Source organism: Budorcas taxicolor, chromosome 6, assembly GCF_023091745.1.
Source record: "Budorcas taxicolor isolate Tak-1 chromosome 6, Takin1.1, whole genome shotgun sequence".
In the NCBI taxonomy this organism is placed as follows: Eukaryota; Metazoa; Chordata; class Mammalia; order Artiodactyla; family Bovidae; genus Budorcas; species Budorcas taxicolor.
Genome location: NC_068915.1, coordinates 111,567,984 through 111,583,292, shown reverse-complemented (window position 1 = coordinate 111,583,292; position 15,309 = coordinate 111,567,984). Strand labels below are relative to the sequence as shown.

At 45.8% G+C, this 15,309-nt stretch overlaps 1 protein-coding gene across 2 annotated transcripts in view; it reads left to right on the top strand.

Annotated features, from left to right (window-relative positions):
• The window catches only part of LDB2 (LIM domain binding 2), a 461,540-nt gene extending 446,594 nt beyond the window's left edge, over positions 1-14,946 (top strand). Inside the window, exons 6-8 of one of the 2 annotated variants that reach the window (XM_052641921.1) lie at positions 1,579-1,702; positions 7,552-7,697; positions 13,635-14,946. In XM_052641921.1, the coding sequence (XP_052497881.1) occupies positions 1,579-1,702; positions 7,552-7,697; positions 13,635-13,865 (501 nt within the window). In that variant the 3' untranslated portion in view covers positions 13,866-14,946. Of the gene's footprint in view, positions 1-1,578; positions 1,703-7,551; positions 7,704-13,634 lie in introns of both variants that reach the window. The other variant, XM_052641920.1, reaches the window with a different exon arrangement.
• The last annotated feature ends 363 nt before the right edge of the window (positions 14,947-15,309 follow it).

Here is a 15,309-nt window from a genome sequence, read left to right as displayed (position 1 = left end):
AGTCTCATTTCAGCATTCAAAGAGTTCAAAGTCAAGTGGAGAAGAGACTTGGAAGCTGTGGTTACAAAATGTAAATAAGTTCATAGAGCAGAAAGAGCTGTGTGCTTATGGAGAGCTGGAGAGGTATTCAGCTCAGCCCACATGGGAAGAAGTGCACAGTCCTGGGGAGGAAGGCGTAACAGAAGAAGGGATTCTGCCTTCAAGGATGAGTGGGCATAAACCAGGAAGAGAGGAGGGAAGAATTCCAGGTTGAGGGAACCCAGTGAGCAATAAGAAGTGTGGCCTCTAGGGAAATACTCAGATGAGACAGGGCAGAAGGGAAAGGGGTAGTAAAAAAGATGGGCGGATGAAGGCAGAGATTGAATGTCTGTCTTTCATAATAAAATGATGTCTTTTCACACAGGTAGGTACATTGCCAGGGCTTTCTGGGTGGCACTAGTAGTAAAGAACCTGCCTGCCAGTGCAGGAGATGCAAGAGCTGCAGGTTCAATCCCTGGGCGGGAAAGATCCCCTGGAGGAGGGCGTGGCAACCCACTGCAGTATTCTTGCCTGGAGAATCCCATGGACAGAGGAGCCTGGAGGGCTGCAGTCCTTGGGGTCACGAAGAGTCGAACACGACCGAAGCGACTTAGCAGGCATGCACAGGTGCATTGCCAATGTTCTTATTGCTATTGTTGCAACAGCAGTGGATGCGTCGTTCCAGGTGGTGGTCTTTGCCTTCTTAGCAACAGCTTTCTCAGTGCAGCAGTGTTCTGATAAGCTTCCAGCTGAGAAGGAATTCAGAAAAGCCCAGGGCAATCCTAACTGGATTTACCTTCTTGTTTCATTCATTAATCTTTGTCATCAGATGTCTTGGACTGCAGTAGAGCTGAAAGGTCTAACTAAAGGAAGCAAGAAGGGTGACTACGTACAGAACCAGAGCAAAAACTCCACATTGAATATATGTGGGAGTATACATTACCAATTTTCACATCTTGTGTAAAATACAAATGAGTCCATGGATAAAAATGAAGTCATGTTCATCACAGTTTTTTATAAAAATTAGGATTAAAAAACGTACCTGAAGTTACCACTTTGTTCTCAAATGCTTGAATGATGCCTTCACTGCCACAAAATCTACATAAACTGACATTGTAACTCACAGTGTGTGGTTATGCAAACGGGAAAAACAACAGAAGCTAGAGTAGAAATCTGAGCATGCTGTGCTAATATGAAAGAGCTTTTTTCTTTAACCAGAGAAAATCATGTCATTTCAGAATAGTACTGCGTATATCCACCCAACCATCAGTATAGAATATGTGGGGAAATGTGTGTGTGTGTGTGTGTGTGTGTGTGTATAAATCACACTCAGCTGTAATATGATATTATAAATGATAGTAAAGAGAGTGAGCATTATCAAGTGTTGGTAATATTTCTTTTCCTCCACACTTATACAGAAAAAAAATTTTAAATGGTGTTGGAGGGGGCAGGAGGGAAGAAAAGTGTCTTTAAGCTTCGAAATGGATTCTGACTGTTAATATTATTTATTGCAAATAATATTATCAAGTATTGAAACACCTGTCTTTGAACTCCTTGCAGTTGTGTGTAATACTGGAGCCAATGCAAGAACTGATGTCCAGACATAAAACTTACAACCTCAGTCCGCGGGACTGCCTGAAGACCTGCTTGTTTCAGAAGTGGCAGCGGATGGTGGCACCGCCAGGTATGACTTCACTCTTCACTCTCCATCTACGTGCTTTTTCCGAGGCTTCTTCTGGGGATGAAGGGATAGGAAAAGGGAGTGATTATAAACGTATCAGGCAAAGTAGTTTATAAGGGATGTTCTGACCCTGGTGTTGGATCCAAAGACACTGAGTTGGTGAAGGGCAAGCATCCTTCCTCTATGTGATGGCCATGCTCCACAGTCTCCTCACTTGCTAGATTTAGGAGGACCTGAAACTCACAGAAGGAAATTGATTTCTTTAATGTTACTGAGAAGATGTTGCTAAAGCCAAGATGAGAATCAAGGTTCACTATCTCCCAGGCCAGTGGTCATTCCACTGGACAAGACTGGTGACCACTGATGGCTTACTTTAATTTTCTTTGTCCTTTGAGGAATGGTAGAAATTACTACTGAGAAGGCAACGGCACCCCACTCCAGTACTCTGGCCTGGAAAATCCCATGGACGGAGGAGCCTGGTAGGCTGCAGTCCATGGGGTCGCGAAGAGTCAGACACGACTGAGTGACTTCACTTTCACTTTTTCCTTTCATGCACTGCAGAAGGAAATGGCAACCCACTCCAGTGCTGTTGCCTGGAGAATCCCAGGCATGGGGGAGCCTGGTGGGCTGCCGTCTATGGAGTCACACAGAGTTGGACACGACTGAAGCGACTTAGCAGCAGCAGCAGCAGCAGAAATTACTAAAAGAAAGGGGGACAAGGAAGAAGAAAGGAAGAATGGGGGGGATAGGCAGAAGAGAAAAAAAAGGAAGGGAGGGAGGGGGGAAGGAATAGATGGAAGAAAAAAGGGAAGGAAGGAGGGAGAAAGTTTTGCCCTATTTTTAAAGATACATAATATCAAAGGGTACTCTGATCATGAAAAGAATACATAAAAGACCCCTTTTCTCTCACTTCCCTAGGATGCAGTTTAGATACTGTAGTCTCCTGCTGGGGTTCTGAAATTACTGCTTCAAGTCATCATTAATTGTCTTTCTATCTAATACATTTCACTCCCAGGCGTGTGCTGAGCCTCATTGATCATAAAAGCAAAATGTATCCATTCGCTAAAAATTGTTTTTATGAAGAGTAATTATTAACATGAGGCACATAGCTTTCTGAATCATGAAATATAATGGTCACCTTCCACTGGTAATTGGCCAGGGGTTTTAAATAAAGAGGATATAGTCAATATAATCAAGTACATGTTTAGAAAGCTGGGAAAATGAGCATTACTTTACATAGAATAGTTGCATCCCCATCTTAGGGGAATTTTCAACATTTAGAACATTATTTTTCAAAGATATCAAATGTGCTTAAATTGGCCTTATTTTCTCTTTCAATATCAATAGAGTTTTATGGGGGAAAAATTTCACTCACTGCAGATCTTGAAAACTTCTATTTCCTGATGTATGCACATATAATTCATATGACGCGTGTGTGTGTGTGTGTGTGTGTGTGTGTGTGTGTTAGTCATTCAGTCATCTCTAACTCTTTGAGACCCCTTGGACTGTCACCCGCCAGGCTCCCCCATCCATGGAATTCTCCAGGCAAGAATACTGGAGTGGGTTGCCTTTCCCTTCTCCAGGGGATCTTCCTGACCCAGGGATTGAACAGGGGTCTCCTGCATTGCAGGCAGATTCTTTACCATCTGAGCCACCAGGGAAGCCCCATAATTCATATATTATACATTAATTCAGTCATTAACTCAACAACTATTTACTGAGCCCCTACAAGATGCCAGGCACTGGTCAAGCCACTCTGCTTGCAGCACTGTATGAAAACAGTCACAAATCACAGTCTCTCAGACCTTTCTTTCTTTTTTTATTGAATCTTCACTGGGTTATTGTGAGGTGTGAGATATTTCTTGTTATTCCCATTTGATATAATAGGCCTGAGATTTAAAGTAGAGCTTGCCAGAGTTAGTGCAAGTCTAATCAATGGAGACCTATGTCACAATAAGTTTTTATGTCTTCAGTTCATGACTGCATTCCTATAGCTACGTCCAGGCAGTAGGAGCAACACAGAGCAAACATTTTAGGCATATTTTCCCAAAATTCCATTAAAAAATATAATTTATTTTTTTATATAAAAAGCAGCAGATTTCAAGTCAAAGGAAGAAGACGCTGGTCAGGGGAAACTGGGATATTCGCTTAACTTTAGACTGCACCACTCAACTCACCTCCAGCTGCCTAAGTTGGAACAATTCTGTTTCCCGTTTCCATAACCTTCAGAATAAGCACCATAACTCTCCATGGATAGGGATGTTAGGCCTCTGTCGATGAATATCTTCAGACATTAAGATGAAAATATTTATGAAAGAAAAAATAGTGTATAAATAGAAACCTTCTACTTCTTCATCAAAAGTCAGGAATAACATAATGGACCCAGTAGTCTTTGAAATGAGCCTTAAAACAAACTCACCCCACCGTCCAATAGAAGCAGCCAAAATGTTTCAAGAAAATGCCAGAAGTCCCCTCACTTAGTTCCAATACGGCCCCAGCTTACCTTCTTCCCATCAGGGTTAGGCCTAGAATAGGGTTAGCTCTTACATACCATTTCCAGTTTTTCCAATTCATTTAGTAAGTGCCTGGAACAGGCTTCTGAAAGTTTCTCAGTCTCAAAACAAAGATTATATAGCACCGAACTAATAGAGTTGCTATGAATATAAAATAATGACAGAAAATATTAGGAATATGAAAACATTGAGTCAGCCCATAATGCATAATAAATAAATGAAATTCTTCTTACTACACATTTCCATAAGTCTGTACACTTCCAATAAGTTCTTGCCTCATTCTTCAGGTTCAAAAAAAATTTTTTTTTCTATTTCTAAACCTTCTGGAAGAGGTCTAGTTTCCTTTCATTAATATATTGATTATAGCATATTAAGACATTTTCCCCCAGGAATTTTCAAGTTAGTTGCATCCTTTAAACACCAGGGTGCAAACCATGGGCATTTCTCCTGAGCTTGGGAATCCATAAGTTCCACATCGATGGCTGGTTGGATGGACACTTCTTTTTACTTCACCATTTCAAGGTGTAGTAGAGCTTGGCTGCAATATAACACTTGGCCAGTAGGTGCTGCTGTTACTCACTGGGTCCCTGCTGCTGCTGCTAAGTCACTTCAGTCGTGTCCTACTCTGTGTGACCCCACAGACGGCAGTCCACAAGGCTCCCCCGTCCCTGGGATCCTCCAGGCAAGAACACTGGAGTGGGTTGCCATTTCCTTCTCCAATGCATGAAAGTGAAAAGTGAAAGGGAAGTCGCTCAGTCGTGTCTGACTCTTCGCAACCCCATGGACTGCAGCCCACCAGGCTCCTCCGTCCATGGGATTTTCCAGGCAAGAGTACTGGAGTGGGGTGCCATTGCCTTCTCCCTAGTTAGTTAGTTCGGTCGCTCAGTCATGTCCAACTCTTTGCAACCCCATGGACTGCAGCACGCCAGGCCTCCTTGTCCATCACTAACTCCTGGAGTTCACTCAGACTCACGTCCATCAAGTCGGTGATGCCATCCAGCCATCTCATCCTCTGTCATCCCCTTCTCCTCCTGCCCCCAATCCCTCCCAGCATCAGAGTCTTTTCCAATGAGTCAACTCTTCGCATGAGGTGGCCAAAGTACTGCAGTTTCAGCTTTAGCATCAGTCCTTCCAAAGAACACCCAGGACTAATCTCCTTTAGGATGGACTGGTTGGATTTCCTTGCAGTCCAAGGGACTCTCAATAGTCTTCTCCAATACCACAGTTCAAAAGCATCAATTCTTCAGCGCTCAGCCTTCTTCACAGTCCAACTCTCACATCCATACATGACTACTGGAAAAACCATAGCCTTGACTAGACGGACCTTTGTTGGCAAAGTAATTTCTCTGCTTTTCAATATGCTGTCTAGGTTGGTCATAACTTTCCTTCCAAGGAGTAAGTGTCTTTTTAATTTCATGGCTGCAATCACCATCTGCAGTGATTTGGGAGCCCAAAAACTAGTCTGACACTGTTTCCACTGTTTCCCCATCTATTTCCCATGAAGTGATGGGACCAGATGCCATGATCTTCATTTTCTGAATGTTGAACTTTAAGCCAACTTTTTCACTCTCCTCTTTCACTTTCATCAAGAGGCTTTTGAGTTCCTCTTCACTTTCTGCCATAAGGGTGGTGTCATCTGCATATCTGAGGTTATTGATATTTCTCCCAGCAATCTTGATTCCAGCTTGTGCTTCTTCCAGCCCAGCGTTTCTCATGATGTACTCTGCATATAAGTTACGCTCAATCGTGTCTGACTGTTTGCGACCCCATGGATGGTAGCCCACCAGGCTCCTCCACCCATGGGGTTCTCCAGGCAAGAATACTGGAGTGGGTTACCATTTCCTTCTCCAGGGGATCTTCCCAACCCAAGGATCAAACCCAGGTCTCCTGCTTTGCAGGCAGACGCTTTAACTTCTGAGCCACCAGGGAAGCCCAGTTAAATAAGCAGGGTGACAATATACAGCCTTGATGTACTCCTTTTCCTATTTGGAACCAGTCTGCTGTTCCATGTCCAGTTCTAACTGTTGCTTCCTGACCTGCATACAGGTTTCTCAAGAGGCAGGTCAGGTGGTCTGGTATTCCCATCTCTTTCAGAATTTTCCACAGTTTATTGTGATCCACACAGTCAAAGGCTTTGGCATAGTCAATAAAGCAGAAGTAGATTTTTTCTGGAGCTCTTGCTTTTTCCATGATCCAGCGGATGTTGGCAATTTGATCTCTGGTTCCTCTGCCTTTTCTAAAACCAGCTTGAACATCTGGAAGTTCACCATTCACGTATTGCTGAAGCCTGGCTTGGAGAATTTTGAGCATTACTTCGCTAGCATGTGAGATGATTTAAATAACTCATTCAGGTGGCGCTAGTGATAAAGAATCCACCTGCCAATGAATTACAAGTTTCATCTTTGGGTTGGGAAGATCCCTGGAGTAGGAAATGGCGACCCACTCCAGTATTCTTGCCTGGAAAATTCCATGGACAGAGGAGCCTGGTGGGCTGCAGTCCATGGGGTCACAAAGACTCAGATACACACACACAAACACACTTTTCTCAGGCCTTGGAGGCTCCCTAGGAATCTCAGTGTGAATAGTGTGAGTGTCTCTCAGTCATGTCCAACTCTTTGCAACCCCATGGACTGTACATTCCGTGGAATTTTCCAGGCCAGAATACTGGAGTGGGTAGCCTTTCCCTTCTCCAGAGGATGTTCCCAACCCAAGGATTGAACCCAGGTCTCCTGCACTGCAGGCGGATTCTCAGAGCTCTCTTTTTATTATAAAAAGAAGGTAGACTATAAAATATTTTTCTCAAAATTCATAATGATAATAATATTTTAAGTTCAAATTCTGATAGTGGTATAACTCACCCCCAAGACTTATTGATAGAGTCCAGACATATAGAGGGGCTTCCAAGGTGCTGGTGGTAAAGAGTCCACCTGCCAACGCAGAAGAGGGAGACAGGTTCAATCCCTGGGTCAGAAAGACCCCCTGGGGTAGGAAATGGCAACTCACTTTAGTGTTCTTGCCTGGAGAATCCCAGGGACAGAGGAGCCCGGCGGGCTACAGTGCATGTGCAAAGAGTGGGACACGACTGAGCGCACGACATAGAGATGAAATCAGAAAGAACAATTAAATGCAAATCGCTTTATAGACACGTTGAAGAAGAGTTTCCATCATTTCGTGCTAAAACTCGACCATCAGTTTTCTCCTTTTGGGTTTTGTCAAGTTAAAAGAAACGGGGAAAAAATGTCAATAGTCTACTCTTTCCAGTTTACAAAAGCGGCGTCACTGGAGGGACCCTGGTGGGTCACCCGGGAACTGATCCTCCTTGCATTCTCCATATTGCAGCAGAACCCACAAGGCAACCGACAACCAAACGGAGGAAAAGGAAAAACTCCACGAGCAGCACCTCCAACAGCAGCGCGGGGAACGCCGCCAACAGCACCAGCAGCAAGAAGAAGACCACGGCCGCCAACCTGAGTCTGTCCAGTCAGGTACCTGTAAGTCTCGCTTTCCTTTTAGGCTGCAATTCCTGCCTTTACCGTCTCCCAATTCCAGGGGGGCCCACGGAAAAAGACTCTTAGCTGCAAAGACCTTCTGGGCCCGGCAGGGCGGGAGGTGGGGTGGGGGAAGGGGAAGGCAGGGACAGGAATTGGGAGGAAGGGGGAGGACTCTGTCCTGAAAACCAGCCCCTGCAAACTGGGAACTAGAAAGCAATACACAGAGTCTGTGCTGCAGCGGGACAGGAATGAAAATGCCATCAGAGTCGCAGACAGGAGATATGTCACCTAAGGTTTAATTAAAATATCACTGAGCGATGAGCCTGGTGGCAGATAAGGGGCTCTGGGCACCATCGCTGGGACCCTGTGTTCCACTGGAAAGCTAGCTCTGGGCACTCAGACTCCAGATTGTCATTTGATTGTCCCCAAACCGCCCCCCCCCACCCACCCCGAGACGTGGGCATCTCCTCTTATTTTAAGACTCAGGTAATTAACTCAAGGCCAGTGCAGCTCACTGGATTTCTCTTTCCTTGTTTCATTAGCTTAGAGGGAGGTTCAGCCCCAGGTTTGGTCTGAACTCTCTTGACGTCTTGACCCTTTTCTCTCAGTTCTGGGTCTTGACAAAGGAAATGGGCCGCTCAGAAGGGGGCTTCTTTGAACTCTGAGACTGAAAGCCGAAGGTGTCCCCAGAAGGGCAAACCTGGCAGATGGGACCTTTCTTCCTCTCCTCTTGATTTCTTCCCCAGTCCTCTCCCTTTTTCCTGATTCCTTCTGGACACTGAATTCCTCATCCCAGAATTAGACCACTTATTGCTTTTACTGATAAGTTCTCACGTTCCTTGAAGCACATCTTGCCTCTTCAGTGGCCTGTGGGTTTTCCTTCTCTGCGGCCCTTGGTACATCACCCCAGCAGGCTCTCTACTGTCGTTCCTTCCAACCCGGGGATTCTCGTGGTGCCTCAGAGGCGCCCTCTGGATCCTGTGTCTTTGAGAGTGTGTCCTTTCTCGTAGGCTCCCTCCACCTCCAATGCAGTTTTTTTTTTTTTTTTTTTTACCTTTCCCCTCTTTCTCACTCGTCTCCCCTCTTGGGCTGTGGTCCTTCTCCTTCAGGTTCTGATCCTGCTGTGTCTCCTGTCCATGTGAGAGTGGACCATCCTTTCCAGAAGGTTCTCTGCTTACTTCTAAGTGTAGCTTTCAAATCTGTACCCCCACCCACTTGCCCCCACGTCCCATTGGTCAGTTCTCTTCGGCTAAACCCAACCCCATCAGTGTATCGGAGAATTACCTGGCCTCTCCTCCTGTCCTCCATAGACAGAGGGTACGGTTGCCATTCCCCAGTACATTGAAAAGAAAGGGTCATGAGAGAGTGGCCAGCCTGTGGGATAGGTGTCATTTTAATTTTAAGAGCATTAGGAATTTCAGTCTTTAGATAATACCAGAGCCACCTCTGTTTTTAACTGGGCTATCATCCCTGAAGAGTGAGGGGGGTGGAAATCAAAGGAGAAAAGCAGTCTTCTTATTAAGGTGCCAATAAGTTATACCCACTGCTGCTTAGTTAAATGGAAAATGCATAGAAAAAAAAAATGGCCAGGTGTAAATAAACCAGCCCCCAAAGCATACACAAGTAGCCTATTCATTCATTTAATCCAAGAGTTTTAGAAACTAAAGGTTGTTAATTTCCACAAACAATTGAAAGTACATTCCAGAGATTTCTGGAACTCTGACGTAGCTACTTAAAGGCACAGGGACTGCAAGAATTCAGAGCGGTTCATCAAGCATTTTCTGAGCTCCTATTGTGTGCCCTATACTATACCAGGCGGGGATAATCCCAAGATACAAATTAAAAAAAAAAAAAAAAACAAGACCAAAAGACGCCCAAACTCCGTCATTGACGAGCTCACTGTCGAAAGGAGGGATGATGAAGAGGTTGCTTCTCTCCTGCCAACTCAGTCTCCTGGGGTCAACTCACAGGGTAGAGTGTCCAGAAAGATTCCAAGCCTGAACTGGGCGTGGTAGGCCATCTATTAGTGATGTCTGCCATGGGTACAGAATAGCAGTTACCTGTCCGTGTATTTTCACATACCTGGCCTAGTCAGAAGCATTGCAATTTTTTTTAAAGAGCACCTAACTTTTTCTACTCCATTACATTCTTGTCCTCCCAACCAACCATTGCATTTTGCTGGAAGATGCCTGTGTTGAGTGGGTCTTTAATGAGTTAAGACCCTTTGGACAAGAGCAAGGCACCATTAGAAAGTGCAAGAAGAATGTTAGCAGTATCCTCATCGTGCAATGAAGGATGTTTTCATTAAGTGAAACTTACAAATGGCTGAGAGAAACAGGGAAGTCATCCAGGTTAGGCAAACGTGTCCATTTCTGCAGGTCCCCTGGCTGGTTGGATGTCAGATGATAAGCACTGACTGGCTTGTAAGGATCACATCTTTTGTGTGTCCTGAATCACCCACACCCCATTCCTGTTCAACTAGAAATGCCGCTTGTTGGCCTTAGCTGCCCTGTCTGAAGGCACGGACAGGGGGGCGTGTTACCACGGCCACGGCTGTGGTCCACCCAGCGCCGGACGGCAGCGTGTATGTCCAGCAAGGGCTCAGGTTTAATGCTCGGCTTCTGCTTCTCACTCCATGAGCAGGGGCTAGGAGCGACCCTGAACCGCAGCCTCAACCCTGGGAGGGATGGAGACCTGTGTCAGTCCACAGCAGTGACCCCTGCTGGCCAGTTTAAGGAGAAGCATTGAGGGGCCCTGAAAGGAGTCCCTCCCCGTCCTCAGAGGTTGGTGGTCCTTGCTTGGGGGCTTAGGGAGAAGAGGTAACACGGGCACCAGCTGGTGGCATCCCAGGGTCTCCAGCAAGGAGCAGAGGGGTCTGCCTCGTGGGGAGTTGAGACCACACGGGTTACTCTCAGGTGAACCCATATCGCCTTGGGGGGTCCCACAAGACAAGGCAGGAAGTTCAGCTCTCACTGTGGATGTTGAATGATGTGGGGTCGGGGGGATTTTTAAAGATGTGGGGGTGTGGGGAAAACGATGCCACACCCCCCATTAGAAGAAGCCCCAAATGTGCACTGGGCTTCCCAGGTGGTGCTAGTGGTAAAGAACTCAGCTGACAATGGGGGAGACAAGAGAGATGAAGCTTTGATCCCCGGGTTGGGAAGATCCCCTGGAGGTGGGCATGGCAACCCACTCCAGTATTCTTGCCTGGAGAATCCCATGGACAGAGGAGCCTGGTGGGCTCTAGTCCATGGGGTTGCAAAGAGTCAGACACAAGTGAAGTGACTGAGCATGCACGCAAAACGTGCCTTATGTCTCCATTCATTTTGTGAAGATAGCAAGTCAAGCCCACCTGAGTGGAGAACCCATGTGCTAGCCTGGAGGTTTAGCAGAGCCAGCTAGAGTCCTGTGCATAACTGTGTAACTGTCCTCAAGCCTCTAGGTGCATACAAAGTCCTTAGCACACATCTGTTTAATTATAACTTACCATCTAGTCATCACTCACACGTGCACACGTGTGCACACACACTTACATATGTACACCCACAATTATGCATCTGGCTAAAGATATGTTTTATAATCAGTAAGGCAAACGTGGCATCTCTCTGAAATTTCAGATACTCAAAATATCTATGCCTGGGCATCTTTTCCAGTTGTTCCTGGAACAAAGATACCCCAAACATACTATGAGCCTGTATGAGCCCCATTTGAAGAGATTCAAATCACTATTTTCAGAGGACTTTTCTGGAATGGCTGTTGTTTGCTGATACAGTGAAGGCATCTGGAGTGTTGGGAAATTCTTGGCTAATATCACGTTTAAATCGGCTTCTTCTGTTTCCAAATTATGCTTACTTCCTCCCATTCCCCCAGCCTCTCTCGCTGACCTTGGACTCACAGTACTAATGCAGACCCATGCGTTGGTTCTAACATTCTTCTCCTGCCCTGTGACACCAAATGCATGTGTTTTCCCAGCCCTTCAAAGGGCACTGCACACAGGTCACGAGCTGGGATTCACCCTCGTGTGGCGCTCTGCCACATCTTAACCTGGCCTTGCCTCCTGCCTTTGCTCCTGACTGTAAGCACAGTCTCCTGAGGGCCTGCAATGAAGGGGCCCTTTTGGTATCCCCAACACCCAAAGGGGTCGGGTGGAAGCCCCATTCCATTTAACATCCCATAGGCTTTCTTGACACTCGAAGTCTGTGTCTATTTTACATCTCATTTCAAGAGTCCTTGTGAGGCTCTTAGAAATCAGTGTAACATCTAGCTCCTGGTGGCATCATAAGGACGTTCTTAGGGACTCACAGTTGAATACCCTGACGGCACCTCGATGGCTGAGTCTACTCAGGTCACCTTTGAGCCATTTACTTCATCTGGGACATTTCTCTTTAACATCCTTGTTATCAATTCACAAGAGTGATTAGTCTGAAAACACATGGTGAAACTTATTGATTATCTTCCCTCTAATTTGAGGGGAATTGATCTATCAGACAAACAAGGTTTTCCATTCCAAAACAAACCAGATGGTCATGGAGGGATTAGTTCAGTGGGCACCTTCAAAATTTGAGAAGGGACCTGGAGGGACAGCTGGACCTTTCTCCTGACCACAGGCAGTGTTCCACTCATAGACTGCCCCAGGCAGCCTCTCTTGCCCCAGTGGAAAGAGCGTTTGCCCAGTTGTCAAGGCAAATTCGTGCCTGTATCAGCAAATGCTTACTTACATCTCCAAAAGCATCTGGCTGGCCCTGATGTTTCAGCTTCAGCCGAGGTCGAGGGCAGTCAGGCACTCTTAAGTAGATTGTTGCTCAGAGTTAGCAGAGCAGGATCCACCTGACAGATGCCCTGTGCCGTGCCCAGGTCAGCCACTGGGCCCATAGGGCCCCCTTGGAATACGGAGGCCAGAGCCATGCCTTGGGTAGGCTTTTTCTCCCCTGTCCTCAAGCCTCTGCAGTAATGGTCTCTGCCAAGCTCCCAGCTCTAGGAGGTGCCTGCCTTGTTTGCATGGAAGGACAGTTTGTACTTAAAGGAGTGATTAGATGGATTCTTCTTGCACGCTTCCATCTCTGATGATGACCAGCTTCATCGATATAATCATCATTAGTTCTCTTCATCTTCCTTTAATGGCACCAGCTGGACAGACTAGTTCTCTTTACTGCCCAGATTGGTGGTGGGGTTGCCTGTGTGGGGATAGGTGACAGGCACCATGGAATAACAGATGGTAAATTCAGGGCTTGTTGGCAATCAGCAGGTTTTTGCTAATGACTTAATTAGCTATGCAAATTGTCAAATCAGTGTGAACATTGTTTTTATCGAAAACTTTACCTAAATTAATTACCATAATTAAGTAGCAGAATGTCAAGGATGTTGGCTGCATAAAAGGGCCTGGCTGAGTAGGAAAAAAGAGAGATCTGTCTTCAATTAAAACGTATACCGTCCTTGGGACAGAGAAGATGCCGTTTGGAATGAGTTGCGTGAAGGCGGCAGAACCGCCTCCTCCCCGGCGTTGGCCGCTATTCTCAGTAGTTGGCAAAGCCATCCCGAGACCCTCAGTAAAAGTGGTGGCATTTCCGAGGCCTCGCACAGCGCCCCCTGCCCTCTCAAGAGTCCCCAGTGTCGGCAGGTTGCAAAGCGTGGATTTTTTTAATTTTGAAAAATCCATTTTTTTATTTCTGCAGATTGCTAGCATTGCTCGTTCTCCGGTGTCAGGCTGCACACTAAGGACATAAACTCGCGTGGTTGTTTCCCGTCAGGAGGCGATGTTTATTTCCTGTAGAAATCCAATATGCGTCTTGGCCCCCCCGACACTGAGACTTGACCCCGGTGTACAGGACACGGTGTGTCTGACCCAGGTCCCCCAGCGCCTCCTCCCGCTAGTGTTTTAAGGGGCTTCTCTCTCCCAAGGTTCCCTGTAATAATGTCAGCTGCTGTTCACAGGATGTGATGGTGGTAGGAGAGCCAACTCTGATGGGAGGTGAGTTTGGGGACGAGGACGAAAGGCTAATCACTAGATTAGAAAACACGCAGTATGATGCGGCCAACGGCATGGACGACGAGGAAGACTTCACCAATTCACCCGCCCTGGGGAACAGCAGCCCATGGAACAGTAAACCTCCGGCCACTCAAGAGACCAAATCAGAGAACCCCCCGCCCCAGGCTTCCCAGTAAGAGTGACCGGCTCCAGAATCCACTGTCCATAGCCCCCGTGGGTCACGCTCACTATTTCAGATCCTTACTTGCAGGAGAGGAAGGAGCAAGACGTTAAAACTTTGCCACGCAAATACCGATTTCTTAACCACAATGATCTGAGTTTCTTTCTTCCTTTTTTTTTTATTTTAAATTGAGAGGACCGTTCCAAATAAAATTCCATGACCCCTCCCTGGAGGCCTTCGCAGGTAACACAGATACTGGCACTGATCATAACTAAAACAAGAGCAAATGCTAGCGCTTCTCCTGGCTCAGTTTGAGCCATGTTTGTTAATTTCCTTTCGCCAACCCCGCATCCAACCATCCAACGAAGGCCATATTGTCAGTAAACCCTCAGTGCTCAGGATCTCATTCTATGCCGAATCCAACTACAGATGACTTTTTAATATTGTAAAATATTTTCTGCTTTTTGACTTGCATCTGAGAGTTTCTTGTTTCAGTAAAAAAAGAAAAGGAAAAAAAATCCGCTTTTGAAAAGTAATTTAAACGTACCTTTTTTTTTCTCTCTCTCCTTCACCTTTTCTTTCTTTGGGTAACAGCGAAGAGGGCCCAGCAGGGTAATTTATGGCCAAGCTAATGTCAATTGGTCCTCGAGCCCGAGTTGGTTCAATCGAGCCCGAGTGCAGAAACAAGAAATGTCTTTTTGTCATCAGAGACACCAAGGCAGATTTTTACGTAAAGAAAGGCACCTGGCCCCTTGAGAATGTATTCGTTTGTAAAATTGCTGTTGATCCAAATATTTTCAAGCCATGTAATCCATTAATTTTGTGGGCAGTTTAATAAATCTGAAACTTCTGGGTTTCTTTTTTTTTAGTGTATCTGAGTTGACTGTTGTTTCTCTTCATAGTATATTTCCTGTATAATATTTTGTAAAGCCCTCACCTGGTTCTTTTATGGGGACTTTTCTTTGGGGGCAATCCCAGTGTATTTATGTGAAACTTTATAAAAGAACTAATTTTTCCATTCGCATATTAATATGTTCCTCTATACATGTAAAGACACAGTGGCTCGTGTGTTATAAAACAGCTGTATTTTATGTATGCTTTACTGATAAGTGTGCCAATAATAAAACTGTGTTAACGACCAAAGCAAATGAGTCTGTGTATCTGTGATCCTGGCAGAGAAATCTGCCCACAATGATGATAAGTACTGAGCATGGATTTATGACCCAAATCCCACATGGAGAGGGACTGTGAAACGGCTCATCTTTACAAAGTACAGTTCCTTCCACACTCACTGCAGTTGACTTGGGCAAACACAGGGATGCCTTCTCTGTGCAGGGCACTCTGCTGGCCACAGACACAGGGATTGGAAAGCAAGGGTTGGCCTGGCTCCCGATGGCTGGTCAAATACAAGGGCAGCGGCTTCCACTCACTGAGTGCTTACTCTGTACCAAACATCTCAA